Source organism: Aquarana catesbeiana, linkage group LG05, assembly GCF_042186555.1.
Source record: "Aquarana catesbeiana isolate 2022-GZ linkage group LG05, ASM4218655v1, whole genome shotgun sequence".
NCBI lineage: Eukaryota > Metazoa > Chordata > Amphibia > Anura > Ranidae > Aquarana > Aquarana catesbeiana.
Window position 1 is genome coordinate 21,950,610 of NC_133328.1, and position 21,647 is coordinate 21,972,256.

General features: G+C 46.2%; 1 protein-coding gene across 1 annotated transcript in view; it reads right to left on the reverse strand.

Moving 5' to 3' along the window:
- Positions 1-4,818: 4,818 nt before the first annotated feature.
- Positions 4,819-21,647, reverse strand: part of LRRC72 (leucine rich repeat containing 72) — a 59,342-nt gene continuing 42,513 nt past the window's right edge. Inside the window, exons 7-9 of the mRNA XM_073629515.1 lie at positions 14,360-14,521; positions 9,848-9,878; positions 4,819-6,272 (exon numbers count right to left, since the gene is read on the reverse strand). Of these exons, the coding sequence (XP_073485616.1) occupies positions 6,107-6,272; positions 9,848-9,878; positions 14,360-14,521 (359 nt within the window). The 3' untranslated portion in view covers positions 4,819-6,106. The remainder of the gene's footprint in view (positions 6,273-9,847; positions 9,879-14,359; positions 14,522-21,647) is intronic.

Sequence of the window (21,647 nt, forward strand, 5' to 3'; positions counted from 1 at the left end):
CCTCCAACGCAGCCACTATGCCCATCAAACGCAGCAACTGTGCCCTCAAATGCTGCCACTGTGCCCATCAAATGCAGCCACTGTGCCCATCAAACGCAGCCACTGTGCCCTCACGCTGCCACTGTGCCCTCACGCTGCCACTGTGCCCTCCAACGCAGCCACTGTGCCCATCAAATGCAGCAACTGTGCCCTCAAATGCTGCCACTGTGCCCAAACGCAGTCACTGTGCCCATCAAACGCAGCCACTGTGCCCATCAAACGCTGCCACTGTGCCCATCAAACGCTGCCACTGTGCCCATCAAATGCAGCCACTGTGCCCATCAAACACAGCCACTGTGCCCTCACGCTGCCACTGTGCCCATCAAACGCAGCAACTGTGCCCTCAAATGCTGCCACTGTGCCCATCAAACGCAGTCACTGTGTCCATCAAACGCTGCCACTGTGCCCATCAAACGCTGCCACTGCACCCATCAAACGCAGCCACTGTGCCCTCACGCAGCCACTGTGCCCTCCAACGCAGCCACTGTGCCCATCAAACGCAGCCACTGTGCCCTCAAATGCTGCCACTGTGCCATCAAATGTCACCATTGTACCCATCAAATGCTGCTACTGTGCCCATAACACTGATATAATTTATTCAATAAATTTTACCTGCTGCTGTCCTGGGGGTTTCCCTCGTGCTCCTCTCTCTCTCTCTCCTCCTCCTAACGTCACAGCCAGACCCTGCCCCGGTGCCGAGGAGAAGGTAAGCAGTGTGGAGGAGGGTAGGCGGAGCATAAGGCTCCACCTCCGCCAGTCATCGGCCGCTTATGGGGGGCGCGAGTCACACGCCCCCCCACACTCTGCCAAGCACACCCATACACAGCGGCGCCGCTACAGTAAGCCGGCCGCCGTGAGCTGCATGTCAGCCTAGGCCAAAAAACAGCCCTGCCGTGGTATACAGATCAGCAAAAAAGGTATGTAGTGGCAGTATAGGAACTATTTTCATATTCACCCAGGGTGAAGAAGCCAAATGTATGAGCATTATGTGTCAGCAAAAATCCCCCCCCCCTAAAAAAAAAAAATTGAGTGATAATCTTCACACTTACCCCCTAAGCATAAATTCCCTTTGCAAGCCAAAATCCCCCCTCTTCCAGTACAAATCCCTCCTCACAGCTTAAATCCCCCCCCCCCCCCCCCTTTTAGCACAAATCCTCTACCTCTTAAATTTCCCCTCTGAGCATAAATCCCTCCCGAATCCCCTCACCTAGAACTAATCACCCCCTCCCCCAGCCCAAATTCCCCTAATCATCCCTACGAGCACAAATCCCCCCCCCCCCCCCGCAATCACCTCTTTTAGCACAACCTCCCAAATCCCCACTGTGCCCGGGGCAGCCGCCCCTCCTGCCCACCCATAGTCCTGGCCCTGGTGCATGGGAGGGACCAGTTCATCGGCCTGTTATAAAACCTTCGTTAGGTAAGTAAGCTTTTAAACTGTACCAGGGCAGGCTCTTGGGATCAAATTGGTCATAGAGGTGGGACTCTGGGCAATAACAGGTTTTCTAAGAATGCCCCTGTCATCGGGGGCCCAGCCAGGGGGTAGGCAGAAAAGGTAGTCGCCTTGGGTGCTGTGGCAGGAGGGCAGTGCATAAAGGGCAGAACTTGCACCCGATGCTCCTGAAGTAGTTCATGGAGAGGGGGGAGTGCACTTTGGCCTTTTTACCTTGAGTGCTAAAGGACCTTTCCCCACCACTGCCTGTCATTGTATAGACTCAGCGCTGCTGGGAGAGGGGTAGTGCTGGAGCCTGTGCATTCCAGGGACCCCCACAACAGCAGTACAAAGCATGGACATGCCGTTCTAATGCAAGCTGCAACATGGCCCGTTTTACCACAAACTGCATAATAAGTGCAAATTCCACCTCTGGGAATAGTAGTTAGTTCCTTTTACCAGACACCTTTTTTTGATTGTACACATGTTTGTAGATAAACCAATTACTATCAAAAATATGATTTTCTGCCTGGAGTTCAGCTCTGCGCTGCACACAGCTGCTGAGGTGGATACTCAGCGCAACATAATAGTTCCCATATAGAAAGAATGTACTTTATAGTTGTACTAAGCAATACCATAATTGACCAGCAGGTGGTGTACCTTTTACTCAGAGAACCAATTATAGTTCATGGAAAAAGTTTCATGCAAGTGTTATTCTGCGCATTCCATTTACACTTATTTGATATTATATATACAGGGCCATACGGATCTAGAAACTTCTTGGATGTGAGCAGTCATAAGCAAATTACTTCATATGAACATTCGGAATGAACATATTTCATTATATTAAATCCAGATTGGAACTTTACAAATATTTTGATCCCATTACCTCTAGGTAGACATATCCCGAGGAGAATCTGGTTTAAATTGCTCCAATTAGTGATAATAAACAAAAGCAAATGTCAGGACACGGCCTCTGCTGTTGACAGACTGTAGGAAATCTAGGATCTGTTTATCTCCCAGTTACCTGATATTTGCGGCATAAGATACATTGAAAAAATGGGACAATCTGCGCTAAACCTTACATATGTGCATATAAAAAATTAGAAAATTAAAAAATAAACATGTGAACAAAAAAGGTGCAGCATCAAACAAAACCATAATAATATCCAGCTTATAGAAATGTGTAAAAAGGAAAATGCGCAACCAAATATATAAACTGTGACTAATGATATAAAAAAGGTTGATATAAAAAAGGTTTTTATTCAAAAAGTTTTTTATCAGCACTGACATCCAACACGAGCAGTATGCAAACAATTCAAACACAGCCGCGGCTCAAACCAGCCACCTGATGCGTGATGATGTCACATTTAAAACTCCACCCGACGCGTTTTCCCGTAGAAGGCATCAACTGGGAAAGAAGGCCAATTTGGAAATTCGGAAATTTCAGAATTGACGAATTTATCAAAATTCGTTAAAAAACGAATTCGGAACTAAAAACGAATTGCACATGTCTAATGGGCATCTAAATTCATAAATCAGGTTATGGCCTTTGAAAATATATCTCCTAGCCACATATAAATGTCCAGAAAATACTAAATCTATTTTTATAAAACGTTTTCAAAAATGCACATTATATATCAATATAAAACTGTATTAAAAATGAATTAAAAAAAAAAAAAAAAAAAAAAAACAGTAAATCCGCAAGCCATTCTTAATCGTAAATGAATGACATCTTAATTAAAATAATATGACGATCAGAAATGAAACAATATCAAAATCTACATTTAAACCCGCAGGTGCTAAAACCTTGGTCTCATGTATCAAATAAGATTCTGTGCAGCTTAATTGATGAATAAAATTCCCCCCCCCCCCCCCCCCAACGTTTCCCCCTAGGGTCTCGATTATGAGCTAATCTAAAATGCCTAGAGACATTGAGAGTCTTCAATCCTTTTTTTGATGTTGTTTACATGTTCCCCTAAACGGACATGCAAGGGTCTGGAGGTCCTGCCAATATATTGTAAAGCACGTAAACAACACAAACTGTAGTACATGTTATTAATTGCTGTATTTGATACTTTCTATTAGTCACTGAAGCCAAAATCGCTTTCCGCTTTTTAAGGTTAACTTTTCGAATGTTTGCAGGTGTTTCATCAGATTTTGTAACGGAGGTGACGTTCCGTCGCCGCCATCTTGCTACACCCCGCACTTGTCCACAGTAAGGATACAGTCTGAAGTCGCCAAGGAGACATCTTCTTACACCCACCGGAGTCTTGCATTCCACAGTTATTTTTACCAGTAAACTGAGCTTATATAGTAAAATACAGTATTTAAAAATCCGTCTGACTGTTTAGATCAAGGGTCTTCAAACTACGGCCCTCCAGTTGTTCAGGAACTACAATTCCCATCATGCCTAGTCATGTCTGTGAATGTCAGATTTTTACAATGCCTCATGGGATGTGTAGTTCCACAACAGCTGGAGGGCCGTAGTTTGAAGATCCCTGGTTTAGATGTTGAATTTTAAAAGCAGCGGCGAGCCTGCTGATCTCACAGGTTTGCTGATCTAACAGAAGACCGCTGCTTTGAAAAATCAACATCAAAACAGTCTTATGGATTTAAAAATAATAATAAATAAAATAATTTCACTATATATGCTGAGTTTACTGGTAAAAATAAGTGTGGGATGCAAGACTCCGGTGGGTGTAACAAGATGTCCGCTTGCTGCCTTCTCACTGTATCCTTACTGTGAATGAATACGGGGTGTAGCAAGATGGCGGGGATGGAACGTCGCTTCCATTACAAAATCTGACGAAACATGGGCGGTGCAGCGCCCACAAGCATAAATGAACAAGATATTTGGGGGGCACACCCTAAAAGATGCATTAAAGCAGGTGCAGCCATAAGAACAGAAAACAGAACAAAATATTACAGCGAACATAAGCAAAAAAGACATTTACCTCCTGCAAGGCTATTTAAAACACCTGAACATTTTCAAAAAATATGGGGATTACAAGCATAAATGGACACAAATCGTCTGTTCACATCCACCAGTCCATAGAGGTGAATGGACCGTCCAATCTGGTCCGACCGAAAAACTGACAGGCGGACCTGAACGGAATAGTCGTGTGGAAGGGGCCTAATTCTAAATGATTTCTGCTGTTTTGGTCATTGTGGGTGGATAATATAAAGACAGATTCCATGCAGTTATAGTAGCAGTATTTAATGGTTAGAAAAACAAAACAAAACAACAACATTCAAGGTAACAAGTTTAACTGAGTGAAATACTGTAATGCAGACACCGCACTACGCCAAAGTCATAACACCCACTTGGTATACTGTTCCCTGTAATTCCCTGAGGTTAGATTTCACACAGATCCTCACATGTAGGGTGGGTGGGTGGGTCTGCTTCCTGAATCTATACTGTGCAATGTCCTCTTTCTCTGCAAAGGTGAGCTTAAATTAAATTGGTGGCTATTAGAAATGTCTAATGATGGTCACACAAGGCTTGAATTTTGGCGAATTCCTGCTGAATTGGCTGAATTTCAAGCCATGGATGGGCTCTATTGGCACCACCCAAATAAACAAAAAAAAACAATTCAACTGAAAAATTGAAGGAGGTGGGTGTAAGTTTCTCTGCTAAACAGTGACTGCAGCCAATGCAGCCACTATATGGGTATTAAGATAACCATGGGTGCAGCGGCTGGCAGAATACAATAGCTGGCAGGGGAGGTTCCTCCATCCATGCTGTATAGTGTGTACGAGGGAAGAAAGTGGTTTCTCTTATTCAGCCTGTGGAGCTTCGCGTGAAAAAAAAAAAATTTAATGTTTATGGCTCGCCCTAATACTGACACTTCCATCCATCAATTTTACTGTATGTGGTAGAGAGCAAGGAGCCTGCAATGGGTGTGTTTGTGAATTCCCATGTGCAATGCAGGAGGGTATTCCCAGATGATCAGACTGATCACAAGGATTGGAGTGGACAAAATCCCCTGGCTGAAAAACTGAAGCCCTGTACAGGTAAGCTGTGCTCCCCAAATGAAGGTGGAGTTTATTTGTAATGAATACATCAATGATCTAGTCCAGGCCATGGACATCCTTCATCTATGGATCCTTCATCTTCTCCTGCAGTGATGGTGATCGGTCCTTACTCTTATACTGAGCGGCATTCACCTAATGACATGTTGGCGCCATTCAGAGCAATAATAACGGGACCACAATGGGGCGGGTCCATGACAGCCTGAGCTCACAGGAAGTGAGTTAAATGACTCTGTCTGTCAGCTTGGAAGAGGAGCGCCATCTGCTGGGCAAACAGCACAGGGCTGGAGATATTGCAGTGAAAGCTTTTTTTGTTTGTTTTTTTTTTTTTAAATATTCCTGGGCTACTTATTTTATTTTTTTTAAACTGTGGTTCTTTTTTAAGGCGTTACTTTAAAGGCCATATTGCACTGGTGATTCTGCAGTTGGCAGAGCTGCCTGTAGGAATGAGCTTTTATTGCTCCTCACCAGCAGCAAAATGACTTGTGTAATAAATATGAGCACAGGGCATTTATTTCTTTACTTTTTCTTGGACCAATGCATTAAATAAAGAATTGTTACAACTGAGTGGAATTCCTTCTCAGTGCCCACTGGTACACACTTCTATCTAAACTCCAGCGATATTAGGGGAGGCAGGTCGCAGGGCTGGTCTGCAGTGCGCTTCTGGAAAGACGAGGGCATTCTGCTCCAGTCCACAAGAGAAAACCGCATGATTGATCTTTGGTAGCCTCTTAATAAAACTTGATCTTCAAAAGGAAGGATGTTTTCTCTGCAATGGAAACAGGAAAACACAATGAAAAGCATTACAAACTGTAAATGTAAAAAGAACAAAACTATCAGAGAGGATGAATGAGCATGGAGATGGGGGGAGGTCCACAGGCAGTAGAAATAAATAAGCTAAAATAAAAAATAAAAAAAAGCCCTTTTAGGGGCGGGATCCACTGGAAGGGTTTTTTTTTTTTTTTTTAGAAAAAATCTCCTAAAGTTTAGCTTTAGGCTAATATTTAGCTGTTTTGTTGTCAGCATTTTTGCAGTGTTTAGGAACATTTACAAGTGTTCAGGAGCGGTAGCATTTTCGGTAAGGAGCGGGCGGCCACCGACATCCTTAAAGTGGGGTTCCATCCAAAAAAAAAAAACTACATGAAAAATCCTAAAAAAAAATACATAAAAACATTTGGATATATATTTTTTTTTTACTCACCTCTAAATGCCTGTTGTTAGGGGGTCCCCCGTAGTCTGCCTCTTCCAGTGCCTGGGCTGGTGACATCACTTCCCCCTCGGCACAGGAAGGGCTCAGCTCTGCTCCCTCCCTCCTGCCAATCATCTGGGACCCATGACAGGTCCCGGGTGACTGAGCGGCCAATCACAGCGCTCGGCGCCGCTCGCGCATGCGCAGTGGGTGCCAGGCTGTGAAGCCACAGCCCGGTGCCCACAGTTGCAATGCCGGCGCCGCCGAACGGAGGGGGAGACGAGCGGGGCTTCGATCCCCCGCATCGCTGGACCCAGGGACAGGTAAGTGTCCAATTAAAAGTCAGCAGCTGCAGTATTTGTAGCTGCTGACTTTTTTTTTTTTTTTGACTGGAACTCCTCTTTAACCAGTGAATAGCTGGTTGTTAAGGAGCGGGCTGGGAAGCGGGCCACTGTGTCTTTCACAACAGCAGACTCATCAGCTGTCAGCAGGGTTGCCTGCTGACAGCTGAATGTAAACTAAACAATTGCTGGCAATAAAAGAAATTGAGATAAAAACAGCATTGGGGTCCTACCCAATCCATACCAGGTCCTTTTGGGTCTGGTATGGATTTTATTTCTTTTTGACACTTTACTTGGTGAATAAGTAGGGATGCAATGTACCCCATACTCATTCACATAAGGGGGGGGGGGGGGTTCCTGGATCTGGGAGCCCCCTTGTTAAAGGGGGATTCCAGATTTCGATAAGCCCCCACAACCACCAGCCAGGGTTGTGTGGAAGAGGCCCTTGTCCAGTGTGGTCAGCTCAGTACAGGAGCTCACTGGATTTCTTGCAAATCAACTGGTATTTTTATGAACTTGCAGTGCTTTTAAAAGGGACAAAACATGGGGAAACGTGCATGTAATATATATATATATATATATATATATATATATATATATATATATATATATATATATATAGAGAGAGAGATAGATATATGGAAATGTGCATTTACTGCATATATCTATATATCTTTTTTTTTTTCCCTGAAATACAATTCAAATTAGGATCTGTGTACAAGCCACTCCTCCTTCTCCATATACAATAGCATAGAAGTTAGCAGGTTCTTCATGCATCAGCCATGATGCTGCTATAGCAACCGCACTGGGCAAAGACACAGCATGCAACCCACAACAATCTGAAATGAAATTAGGAGCCCTAGCCACATTGAGAATTAAAGTGGTATTAAAACCTTCTATGTGAATAACACATAGGGGTTCATTTATTAAAACTAGAGAGTGCAAAATCTGGTGCAGCTCTGCATAGAAAGCAATCAGCTTCCAAGTTTTATTTTCAAAATTTAAGGCCCCGTTCACACGGGCAGAATCTGTCCAAGCGGATCCGCCTTCTCAGCGGGGGGGATCTGTCCACTGATCCCCGCTGAGCAGGCGGGTGACAGGTCCTTGTCCGCTATGCAGAGGAGACATGGGCACAGCCCGCTCTTCCCTATGGGGGGGGGGGTCAGCTGTAAACAGACTGCATGTCCGTTTCCATCTGGTTGTCATCCAATCCACCAGACGGCTGGAGAGCGTATCCCCATACGTCTATTTTTAGCAGATTGGATGCTGGCAGGTGACAGCGGGCACATGTCCGCTGTCATTCGCCGCCCCATAGAGAACAATGGGTGGTCCGGTCGGGTCTGCCTGAAAAATGGATTGGTGGACACGATCAGTTCGCTGGTGTGGAAGGGGCCTAATTGAAGAAGCTGACGTTAGAAGCTGATTGGCTAACATGCACAGCTGCACCAGATTCTGAATATCCAGTCTACTGTGTGTGTTTCTTGTCAAACCTTTCATTGCTTTGTATTCTGCTTGTCAGAATTCTCTCTCATTTGTTTCCTCTTTTTGGGTGGCTACTTTGCCGTGCAGATCCCATGGTGCCCCGGATGAGACTACACCTCTGCACCTCCATACGCTGTATGAGCAGACACACATACAAAGCCCTAAAGCCTAGCACCAAGAGTCCTGTCCCTGCTCCTTCTCCAAAGAAATAGATTAAATGGGGTTAAAAAGAGGAAAGTTGCATATTACTTTATTTCAAGGTACCTGCAAAGTGCTCAGAGGAGTAAGGAGGAGGGTTTTAGGTTGTGACAAGTGAGAGGTACAGAGAGCCTGGAGGAAAACATGAAAAGAAACTGAGGAGCGCCATCTGCTGGCTGCATATAAAATACATCATATTCATTTGCAATATTTTATATTAACCTAGCCTCATTTTTTTTTTATTCTTATATATGTGTTTTGTTTTTTTAGTCCTGAACAATATATATTACAATACTGGTACACATAGAGGGAGATTTAATAAAAACTAGTGCACACAGAATCTGGTGCAGCTCTGCATTAAGACCCCCTTCACACTGAGGCAGTTTTCAGATGTTTTAGCGCTAGAACTAGCACCTGAAAACCGCCTCCTATGCCACCTGAGTGTGAAAGCCCGATTGCCTTCACACTGGGGCAGTGCGCTTGCGGGACATTAGACAAAGTCCTGCAAGCAGCATCTTTGGGGCGGTTTGTCTGTATACAGCACTCCCAAAACGCCCCTGCCCAGTGCAATAAATGGGCAGCGCTTTCTGAAGCGCCTGAAAAGCGATTCAGAAGCACCGCAACACGGGCGCTTTTAACCCCTTCTTTGGCCGCTAGCAGGGATTAAAAACGTCCTGTGGGCAGCTGAAAAATTGCAGCTTAAACAGCGCTAAAGCGCGCTAAAACTGGCGGCACTTTAGCGTAACGCACGGGTGGCCCCAGTGTGAAAGTAGCTTTAAACCAATTAACTTCTGGGTTTTATTGGCAAAGCTTAACTAAACGAGCTGAAGTTAGAAGCTGATTAGTTATTCTGCAAAGTTGCACCAGATTCTGTGTGCGCCAGTTTTAGTAAGGCTCTATCCACACTTGTGCGACTTGTCATGTGACTTTGGACATAGAGGCGCATGACAAGTCGCACCCGTTCAGATCAGGGCAACTTAGAAAAGATGACTGCACTACTTTGATGCGAGTGTAAAGTCGGATCAAAGTTGCACTGGAAATCGTGCGACTTTGGAGTCACGCAAGTGTCAATGGAGCCTAAACCTCCCCCTAAAACTGACGCAGAAGAAAAAGATCAGTTTACTTATTATTTACCTGTCTGAGACACCTGTAATATCACAATTTCCTGTAATAAAACATAAGGGTTACTATTTTTTTTAGACTTCAGATTAATGCACATATATAAAAAAAAAAAAAAAAAAAAAGACAGTCTAAAACAGGGGTGTCCAAACTTTTTTCAAAGAGGGCCAGATTTGATGAAGTGAACATGCGTGAGGGCCGACCATTTCGCCTGAAATTCTTTGAACCATTAAAATTCGGTCTAAGTGTGTTCGTCTGAGCACTAATACATGGCCCAACAAGAATTCTCTTGTCTTTGTGGCTGTTTGGTGAAGAGATGAGCTCGGGCGTGTTATTTGGAGATAGATAGATAGATAGATAGATAGATAGATAGATAGATAGATAGATAGATAGATAGATAGATAGATAGATAGATAACTAAATAATTAAGGATAAGGAAAATAATGGGTGAATTCATAGATAGATAGATATCTTTATATCTATCTTTTGTTGCGCCAAAGAATCCCAGAGCGCCACTCAGGAGTAAGGATGAGCTCGAGCGTGTTATTTGGATATACCGTATATATCGGTGTATAAAACGCACCTTCACTTTAAAAGGGAAGTTTCAGAAAAAAATTACATTTTAAATGAACTGTGAAGCAAAATAAAGGTCAGTGCCCATCAATGCAGCCTAATCAGTGCACATCTGCAGCCTCAACATTGCCATGAATGCAGCCTCACATGTGCCATGAAAGCAGCCTCACATGTGCCATAAATGCAGCCTCACATGTGCCATGAATGCAGCCTCACATGTGCCATGAATGCAGCCTCAAACCTGCCATGAATGCAGCCTCAAACCTGCCATGAATGCAGCCTCAAACGTGCCATGAATGCAGCCTCAAACGTGCCATGAATGCAGCCTCAAACCTGCCATGAATGCAGCCTCAAACGTGCCATGAATGCAGCCTCAAACCTGCCATGAATGCAGCCTCAAACGTGCCATGAATGCAGCCTCAAACGTGCCATGAATGCAGCCTTACACGTGCCATGAATGCAGCCTTACCATTGCCATTAGTGCAGCTTGATCGATGCCCATCTGCAGCCTCGGAAGGGACAGGGAGGGGGCGGGACGAGCGCCGACAGATTACATACAGGAGAATCTCCCATTTACTCAGGCGGCCTCTTTAATACAAAGTCCCGCCTCCTATGATAGACAGAACAGTCGTCCAATGGCAGCTCAGGAGACAGGACATCCTATTACCGCAGCTTGCTGAGTAAACAGGAGAATCTCTGTATATAATCTGACGGCGCTCGTCCCGCCTCCTCGTTGTCCCCTCTGAGGCAGTGCCGTCAAATACGGTATATATTTTTTGTGGCTCTGGGGGCCACAATAGATATATATCCAAATCACCAGGGGGGCCGTATTAAACCGTAACGTGAACGGCAATTGGCCCACGGGCCGGACTTTGGACAAGCCTGGTCTAAAACAAAGGATTTTTTTTTTCCAAGGAAGCAGACATGGAAACCAAAGCTTAGAGCTCGTATGCATTGTGTGCACGGATTTTGGGTTTTCCAACTGATGTTGGATTGTGATGTATTTCATGTGCGATTCGTTTCTTTACCAAATTCGACATTTGGATGAAATTTTTGTTGTTCGGAGATTTGGATGTATCCGAATCTCCGAATCACAAGAGTAAGGCCTCTTTCTCATCACTGATCCGCCCCGTGAACATCCGCTGGCTCAGCGGGGATCGCTCCACCGATCCCCGCTGAGCAGGAAGATGACAGGTGCATCGCTGCACGCTGTGCAGCGACGGACCTGTCAGAGCGCCGCTCTCCCCTATGGGGGATCGGATGACGACGAACCGTAGTGTCCGTCGTCACCCGATCCGATCCGAAAACGGATGGAAAAGTAGGTTTTTCCTCCGTTACACTTTTCGGATCGGAGCGGGGTCGGATGTCAGCGGACATGTCACCGCTCACATCCGACGCTCCATAGGGATGAATGTATGTCCGTTTTCCATCCGAAAACGGAAGGATGAAAAACGGACATACGGATCGTCCATGTGAAAGAGGCCTAACGAATTTCAAAGAATCCGAAAATAAATTATTACGAAAACCCTGAATTCATTTGTTTCATTCGTTTGCAACTTCAAAGGTTTTGCAAGTTCAATAATATGTGTCACATTCTGTATTGTTTTTTGATTGGCCAAAGTTGCAAAACACCAAAGCCGCAAGCAAGTCGCATCGAAATAGCAAGCAAAGGTCGCAAGGCAACCAAGTCGTAAGCAAAGTCGTACTGGAAAAATAACAAATGAATCCAAATCTTCTGAAAGAACTTCCGAAGATTCAAATCGATTCGGAACAGCAAATATACGACACGAAACAAATCATTCTATCACAACCAATATGACTAAAGGAAATGATTGACTTAACAAATGAATCAGAAACCAAACTCTTTTTCCCATCGTGCAGATCTCTGATTTCTGAAGGAAATTCAGATTTCCAATGTGAATGTTTGGTGAATTTCATTCATTGCTTTAAAACCACTTGCCGGCCATCGACGTACCTCTATGTCGCAAGACTTCAAGTGGTTGTACTAGGATGATATGGAGCGTCAGGCAACACCCCACTACCGTTCATTTTTCAGAGCCAGCAGTCGTCCTAGCGGCTTCCGCAACTTGCTCTGGCTCTCCTATCCCTCCACTGGCTGGTCGGACAGCGGAACAAAGCCAGGATCGGTTTGATCGGCTATGGTAACCCAGAAGCGATGACCTGACATCACTTTTCGGTTTGCCCTGGGCGCCATTTTTGAAAAAGTCGAAAAGCATTCAAGAAACACAGATTTTGTTTTTATTTAACGCTTTTAACGGCAGAGGAGGGATTTAGAGTCTTATAGACCCCAAATCTCTCCATAAAGAGGACCTGTCACTGCCTATTGCTGTCAGAAGGAATGTTTACATTCCTTCTGACAGCAATAAAAGTGACTAAAAAAAAAAAGAAATTGAAAGCAACAGTGTAAAAAATTAAAAGAAATAAATTAAGAATAAAAAAAAAAAAAAAAAAAAGCAAAGTGCCCCCCCATCCCACGTGCTCGCATGCAAAGTTGAACGCATGCGGCGGTCCTGCACACATGCAAACAACGATCGTCCCACACATGACCACAAAACGTCAGATAATGGGCAATAATTCTAGCACCAGACTTCCTCTGTAAATCTAAAGTGGTAACCTGTAAAAGCTTTTAACCACTTCAGCCCCGGAAGGTTTTACCCCCTTCATGACCAGGCCATTTTTTGCGATACGGCACTGCGTTGCTTTAACTGACAATTGCGCGGTCGTGCGACGTTGTACACACATACATTTTTTTCCCACAAATAGAGCTTTCTTTTGGTGGTATTTGATCCCCTCTGCGGTTTTTATTTTTTGCGCTATAAACAAAAAAATACTGACAATTTTGAAAAAAAAAATAATATTTTTTACTTCTTTACTTTACTTCTGCTATAAAACATATCCAATAAATAAATGTAAAAAATCTAATATTTTCATAAATTTTGGCCAATATGTATTCTGCTACATATTTTTGGTAAAAAAAAAATCCCAATAAACATATATTGATTGGTTTGCTTAGCAGAAAACACAAGATCTCCATTTTCCCCTCTGGCAGAACGACAGTCTGCCTTGTTTACATAGACAGACAGCCGTTCTGCCTCTCCACAGAACATTTGCCGGGTCCCAGCAGACATTGCGTCCACCGGACCCCCCCGATTGGCTCCCGCTGTGTCCAAATCACAGATGGAGCGGGTCACTGGTGGCGGGTGCGCGCACCCCACCCAGACGCTGTGCACAAAATTACGTACCTGTACGTGTTATCGCACAGGAGGGCCGCCCTGCTGCAGTTAATCTGCGTGGGGCGGTCCAGAAGCACTTACAGTATTGCCCATGGATATTAAAATTGACATTGTCTGTCACTGTTGCACAGGCGTGCGCAATTTTAAAGCATGACATGTTGGGCATCTATTTACTTGGCGTAACATCATCTTTTATATTTTTCAAAACAATTGGGTTATGTATTGTGTTTTGGTGCATTAAAGTTCAAAAAAGTGTAATTTTTTTTCCCAAACAATTGCATTTGAAAAACCACTGCACAAATACCGTGTGACATAAAAAAAACTCCACCAATGTATTCTCTAGGGCAGGGATATGCAATTAGAGGACCTCCAGCTGTTGCAAAACTACAAGTCCCATCGTGCCTCTGCCTCTGGGTGTCGTGCTTGTGGCTGTCAGAGTCTTGCTATGCCTCATGGGACTTGTAGTTCTGCAACAGCTGGAGGTCCGCTAATTGCATATCCCTACTGTAGGGCTACTGCTTTAAAAAAAATATATATATATATATAAATGTTTGGGGGTTCCAAGTAATTTTCTAGCAAAAAATATTTACTGTTACATGTAAACAAAAAGTGCCAGAAAAGGCCTGGTGCTCAAGTGGTTAAAAATATGCCCCCCCCCACCCCCGCTGGTGTTAGTGCAGAAATAGCTCACCAGACTGACCTGAATGCTCCATCGATCTACATGATGACGCTGAACCTTGTATGGGGGATCTACCACTAAGAACGGAGTTGGTCCTTCTCCCGAATCCTAAAGACTGGAGTACCGCTGTTCTCTCCGGGTTAAAGAGCTTGAAGGCCTCTTCTCTCTCCTTCTGTCTGACTTCTACGAGACATATTTCATACAATAAGTGGTGGCTAGGGATGAGCCGAACACCCCCCGGTTCGGTTCGCACCAGAACCCGCGAACGGACCGAAAGTTCGCACGAACGTTAGAACCCCATTGACGTCTATGGGACTCGAACGTTCGAAATCAAAAGTGCTCATTTTAAAGGCTAATTTGCATGGTATTGTCCTAAAAAGGGTTTGGGGACCCGGGTCCTACCCCAGGGGACATGTATCAATGCAAAAAAAACTTTTAAAAACGGCCGTTTTTTCGGGAGCAGTGATTTTAATGATGCTTAAAGTAAAAAAAAAAAAGTGAAATATTCCTTTAAATATCGTACCTGGGGGGTGTCTATAGTATGCCTGTAAAGTGACGCGTGTTTCCCATGTTTAGAACAGTCCCTGCACCAAATGTCATTTTTAAAGGAAAAAATCTCATTTAAAACTGCTTGCGGGTTTAATGTCATGTCGGGTCATGGCAATATGGATGAAAATCAGTGAGACAAACGGCATGGGTACCCCCCAGTCCATTACCAGTCCCTTTGGGTCTTGTATGGATATTAAGGGGAACCCCGCACCCAAATTAAAATAAGGAAAGGTGTGGGGCCACCAGGCCCTATATACTCTGAACAGCAGTATACAGGCGGTGCAAACAAGACAGGGACTGTAGGTTTGTTGTTAAGTAGAATCTGTTTGTAATTTTGAACATTTTTAACGTGTTTAGCTCCAGCCAAAAAATCTTTTCTAAGCTTTTTGGAAAACATAGGGAAGGGTTATCACCCCTGTGACATTTGTTTTGCTGTCTTTCCTCCTCTTCAGAAGATTTCACCTCACTTTTTTGTCCCAATGAAAAATGTTTTTTGAAAATTTGGGTTTTTTTGTGGAACAAGGATTGGAAAGCATCAGTGGAAAGGAGAACTTGTTTTCCCATATTAACTCTTACAGGAGAGAATTTCCCTTCCTAGGGGTAGATTTCATCTCACTTCCTGTTGTCTCCTTCCGTTTGCAAGTAGGAGTCGTTTGTAAGTTAGATGTTTGAAAGTAGGGTCCTGCCCTATATACTCAGCAGAAATTTGGGCCTTAGGTGTTGCTGTGGCCACAACACTGTAAGCCCTCACAGGGCCCTGCTGTGAAATATTAGATCAAGAATTGTAATTACATGCCCCTGTTGAACAGCAGCTGAAAAATTAGGCCTTAGGCACTGGTGCTGGTGCCACAACACTGCAACCCCTCACAGACACTCTAGTTGGAACGCAGGAACGAGCCCTGCTGCAAATTATTGCTTCAAAAATTGTAATTACACGCCCCTGTTAGACAGGGGCAGAAAAATTGGGCCTTAGGCACTGGTGCTGGTGCCACAACACTGCAACCCCTCACAGACACTCTAGTTGGAACGCAGGAACGAGCCCTGCTGCAAAGTATTGCATCAAAAATTGTAATTACACGCCCCTGTTAGACAGGGGCTGAAAAATTGGGCCTTAGGCACTGGTGGTGGCGCCCAGAACCAAAAATGTTCTTACAAGCTATCAGCGTGATGATTGAGGAGGAAGAGGATAATTACTCAGGGATAGTCACTCAGCATCAGCATAGGCAGTCTTTGAAGGGATCTGAGATTTCAAAAAAAATTATTCGGTTACATCAGCATCAGGTGCTTGGTAGCTGGTGGTGATCCAAGACTCATTCATTTTTATGAAGGTCAGCCGATCGACCGAGTCGGTGGACAGACGCACCCTGTGATCGGTTACCACGCCTCCAGCAGCACTGAATGTGCGTTCCGAAAGAACGCTGGATGCAGGACAGGCCAGTAGCTCAATTGCATACTGTGCAAGCTCTGGCCAGTGATCCATCCTCAAGACCCAGTAACCCAGAGGATTTTCGGTGGGAAAGGTGTCCAAGTCTGATCTTGCCCCTAGGTATTCCTGCACCATGTAAAACAGACGCTGGCGATGGTTGCTGGAACCGATCATACCTTGGGGCTGCGGACCAAAAAATTGTCTGAACGCATCGGTCAGACGGCCACCTTCTCCACCGCTCCTTCTTTGACTGACCGAAGCCTCAGCAACACGTTGTCCAGAAACAGGAGTTTGTAACCTCCCAGTCTCTGGGAACGCGTTGCACAGACCTTTCTGCAAGGCCTCCCGAAGATGTTTCATCCTCTGCTCCCTCTGCGATGGCAAGATAAGGTCCGCAACCTTACCCTTGTAACGTGGATCAAGGAGGGTTGCCAGCCAGTATTGGTCCTTCTCCTTGATACCACGAATACGAGGATCCTTACGCAGGCTTTGCAGGATCAGGGAGGCCATGCAGCGTAGGTTTGCTGAGGCATTCGGTCCGGAGTCCTCTGGGTCACTAAGAACGACATGGTCCGCAGCCACCTCCTCCCAGCCACGTACAAGTCCATGTGTTTCTTGGGACTGATCCCTTAAAGACTGCTGCTGATGCTGAGTGCCAGGCTCCACCTCCATACTGACACAATCTTCCTCCTCCTCCTCTTCCTCCTCGTCCTCTTCCTGTGTGATCGGCGGGCACGCAGGAACACTGTCTGGATAAAGGGGGCCTTGAGAGCTAAGGAAGTCCTCCTCTTCCTGCCTCTGTTCTGCCTCAAGTGCCCTGTCCATTATTCCACGCAGCGTGTGCTCCAACAGGTGGACAAGGGGGACAGTGTCACTGATGCATGCACTGTCACTGCTCACCATCCTCGTGGCCTCCTCGAATGGTGACAGGACAGTGCATGCATCCCTGATCATGGCCCACTGGCGTGGGGAAAAAAAACCAAGCTCCCCTGACCCTGTCCTGGTGCCATAGTCGCACAGGTACTCATTGATGGCCCTCTGCTGCGTGTGCAGCCGCTGCAGCATGGCCAACGTTGAGTTCCACCTGGTGGGCATGTCACAGATTAGGCGGTTCTTGGGCAGGTTAAACTCCTTTTGGAGGTCCGTCAGCCGAGCACTGGCATTATATGACCGGCGGAAATGCACACAGACTTTCCTGGCCTGCCTCAGGACATCCTGTAAGCCCGGGTACCTGCCCAAGAACCGCTGCACCACCAAGTTAAGGACGTGAGCCAAACAGGGCACATGGGTCATTTGTCCCTGTCGGAGGGCAGAGAGGAGGTTGGTGCCATTGTCGCAAACCACCATTCCTGCCTTAAGTTGGCGTGGCGTCAACCACCTCTGAACCTGCCCCTGCAGAGCTGACAGAACCTCTGCCCCAGTGTGGCTCCTGTCCCCCAAGCACACCAGCTCAAGCACCGCATGGCATCTTTTGGCCTGCGTACTTGCGTAGCCCCTTGAACGCCTACGGAGCACCGCTGGTTCCGAGGAAGAGGCCATGGAGGAAGAAGAAGAGGAGGGGGTGGAGGAGAGAGGTGTGTCACAATCAGCATTTTGGAGGCGTGGTGGCGGAACAACCTCCAACACTACTGCACCTTGTCCTGCATCCTTCCCAGCTGCCAGCAGAGTCACCCAATGCGCCGTGAAACTTAGGTAACGTCCCTGTCCATGCCTGCTGGACCATGAGTCAGCGGTAATATGCACCTTACCGCTGACCGCCCTGTCCAGCGAGGCATGGACATTGCCTTCCACATGCCGGTAGAGAGCCGGAATCGCCTTCCGTGAGAAAAAGTGGCGTTTGGGTACCTGCCACTGAGGAACCGCACATTCCACAAACTCACGGAAGGGGGCAGAGTCTACCAACTGAAAAGGCAGCAGTTGAAGTGCTAGCAATTTTGCCAAGCTAGCATTCAACCGCTGGGCATGTGGATGGCTGGGAGCAAACTTCTTTCGGCGGTGCAGCAGCTGGGGCAGGGAAATTTGCCTGGTACAATCTGACGTCGGTGTACCAAAAGCAGATTGCCCACAAGTACTTGGCTGTGACACACCTAATTCTACACCTTCATTCCTCTCACTGCAGGTCTCAGAGAGGACTGAAGGTCTAGTGGGGTTGGAAATCTCAGCTGATGAGGAGCAAGGAGAGATCCTCTTTGTTCTTTGGTGTGGGTCTTTTAGATACGCTTGCCAACGAACTGCATGGCAGGTCAACATATGTCTGGTCAAGCATGTGGTACCCAAGCGGGAGATATTTTGGCCACGCGAGATACGCTTGAGACATATGTTGCAAATAGCAGCGGTGCGATCTGATGCACTCGTCTCAAAAAAGGCCCACACCAAAGAACTTTTTGAATAACGCGCAGAGACTGCAGCGCCCTGCACATGTGGAGCTTTGGGGTGTGATGCAGTCAATGTGCTGCCCTTAGGCTGGCCCCTGGAGGGCATCCTGCCTCGTTGGTGATGTGCTGCCGCCTCCTCCTCCTCCTCCTCCTCCTCCTCCTCCTCCTCCTCCTCTCTCCTATCAGGCACCCACGTTGAGTCAGTGACCTCATCATCCCCTCCCTCCTCATCACTGGAGCAAACCTGGCAGTATGCTGCAGCAGGGGGAGCATGACTGCCAGATTGCTGTCCTTCTTGGGCACCCCCTCTGTCCGCGCTCATGTTACTGCCTTCATCGAGCTCAGTATCGTCATCAGAGCCTTCCAAACGCTGGGCATCCTCCTGGAGCATGTACCCAACACTGTGGTCAAACAGTTCGAGGGAATCCTCATGAGGACATGGTGGAGCTAGGGAAGGAGTCACTGATGACATTGAGCTGAGGGAAGAGGCCGCTGCTTTGCCAGACAAAGCACCCTGGGCATGGGTGAGAGAGGATGAGGAGGATGAGGACGGCTTGGTCATCCACTCGACCAAGTCTTCCGCATGTTGCGGCTCAACATGGCCAGCTGCCGAAAAAAAGGCCAAGCGTGTCCCATGGCCACGTGCTGATGAGGATGCACCGTCTCCACGACCAGCACTAGACACAGAGCCTGCTTGCCCTCTCTTATTGGCTTGTGACTGTCTGCCTCTCCTTCTTGGCCTTCCAGACATACTAATGGCCTGTAGCTGCACTAAGCTGGGATAGAACACCTGTAATTTTCTTCAAGTAGCTTTATATACTGTAACCAGACAAGCCTGCCTGTCAGTAGGAAGATAACAGGAACGGATCTAGCTGAACACTGTGAGCAGGACGCACTGTACTAAATGTAAATAGTCTAGCTGCCTGACCGTGGTACTAATAGGATCAAATAGAACACCTGTAATTTTCTTCAGGTAGCTTTATATACTGTAACCAGACAAGCCTGCCTGTCAGTAGGAAGATAACAGGAACGGATCTAGCTGTACACTGTGAGCAGGACGCACTGTACTAAATGTAAATAGTCTAGCTGCCTGACCGTGGTACTAATAGGATCAAATAGAACACCTGTAATTTTCTTCAGGTAGCTTTATATACTGTAACCAGACAAGCCTGCCTGTCAGTAGGAAGATAACAGGAACGGATCTAGCTGAACACTGTGAGCAGGACACACTGTACTAAATGTAAATAGTCTAGCTGCCTGACCGTGGTACTAATAGGATCAAATAGAACACCTGTAATTTTCTTCAGGTAGCTTTATATACTGTAACCAGACAAGCCTGCCGGTCAGTAGGAATTTAACAGGAACGGATCTAGCTGAACACTGTGAGCAGGACGCACTGCACTAAATGTAAATAGCAGGAACGGATCTAGCTGAACACTGTGAGCAGGACGCACTGCACTAAATGTAAATAGTCTAGAAGATAACAGGAACGGATCTAGCTGAACACTGTGAGCAGGACGCACTGCATTAAATGTAAATAGTCTAGATAGAAGATAACAGGAACGGATCTAGCTAAACTGAATACAGTGTATATATATATATGCAACACCTGGGATGCATATATATACACAATACACTGTAAGTGCAGCTAACTGACTGACTGTTCTGCCTAATCTATCTAACTCAAATCAAATGACACTGTCTCTCTCTCTCTCTATCTCTCAGCACACCGGAACACACACTACACAGGGCCGCCGTGCAGGCGGCCTTATATAGTGTGGGGTGTGTACTAAATGCCCTGAGCCGTAATTGGCCAAAGCCACCCTGGCTTTGGCCAATTACAGCTCTCTCTACTGACAGCGCTGTGATTGGCCAAGCATGCGGGTCATAGTGCATGCTTGGCCAATCATCAGCCAGCAATGCACTGCGATGCCGCAGTGAATTATGGGCCGTGACGCGCCACACGAATTTAGCGCGAATGGCCCATAACGTTCGCAATTCGGCGAACGATCGAACAGCCGATGTTCGAGTCGAACATGGGTTCGACTCGAACACGAAGCTCATCCCTAGTGGTGGCTATTTCTTATGTTCTTATGCTCGGATCATTTGCAGATAACGATTGTAACACAGTAATACTGACCACGCATGCACAATCTGACTGCCCCGCCATCACTTGTTCACCCCAACAAAGGTCAGTGCTACAGTACTTCCAGGGGCTTTGACCATCCATGGTCTATTGGCTATGTTGGAGTGTGCTGTCTGAGCATGTGCATGGTTGTGTCAGGGCTGGGCTCAGGCCTTCCTTCTCTGAGCTGGCCACACACCTGTCGGCTAATTGCCAGCTCCCATCTCTCTAGGCAGTTACTCACCTGTTGATGATATCCTGCTCTTCAGTCCTGCTTACTTAAGCCGTCCAGTCCAGAGGATCTCTGCCTTCACCTTGGTCAACATCACAGAGCCTATCTCCTGCGTTCCTGTTTAAAGACTTGCTTTGCTGACATCCCTTCTGGCTCCAGATCCTGCTTGCTGTTCCACTACATTTATCCCTGACTTCTGGCTTGGCTGACTATCCGTTCCGGTTACTGAACTTTGGCTATGTTTTGACTTCATTTGTTCTTTTTACTTTTATTATTAAACAAGTGTGATTTAGCTGTACTTCTGTCTCGGTCCGATTTCATGGTTTCTGACAGGTTGGTTGAGGGTGTGCACATGCTGGCATGCATTCCTGCACAGAGGGGGTAGTGCACATGTCAAGGAGGGTATTTAAACCCTTTCCTCTATGGCGGCTGGAGCTGTGACTTTCTGACATTTCTTGTGCTTAGCCTGACTTCTGACTTTTCTGTTGCCTGACCCGGATGGCCTGCCTCTGCTCTCTGCCTATTTCTCCTGCTCCTTGCCCACCGCATGCATTGATCTCTGCCTGAACCAGGCCACTCTGGTTGTGGCCATTCTGTCTTCT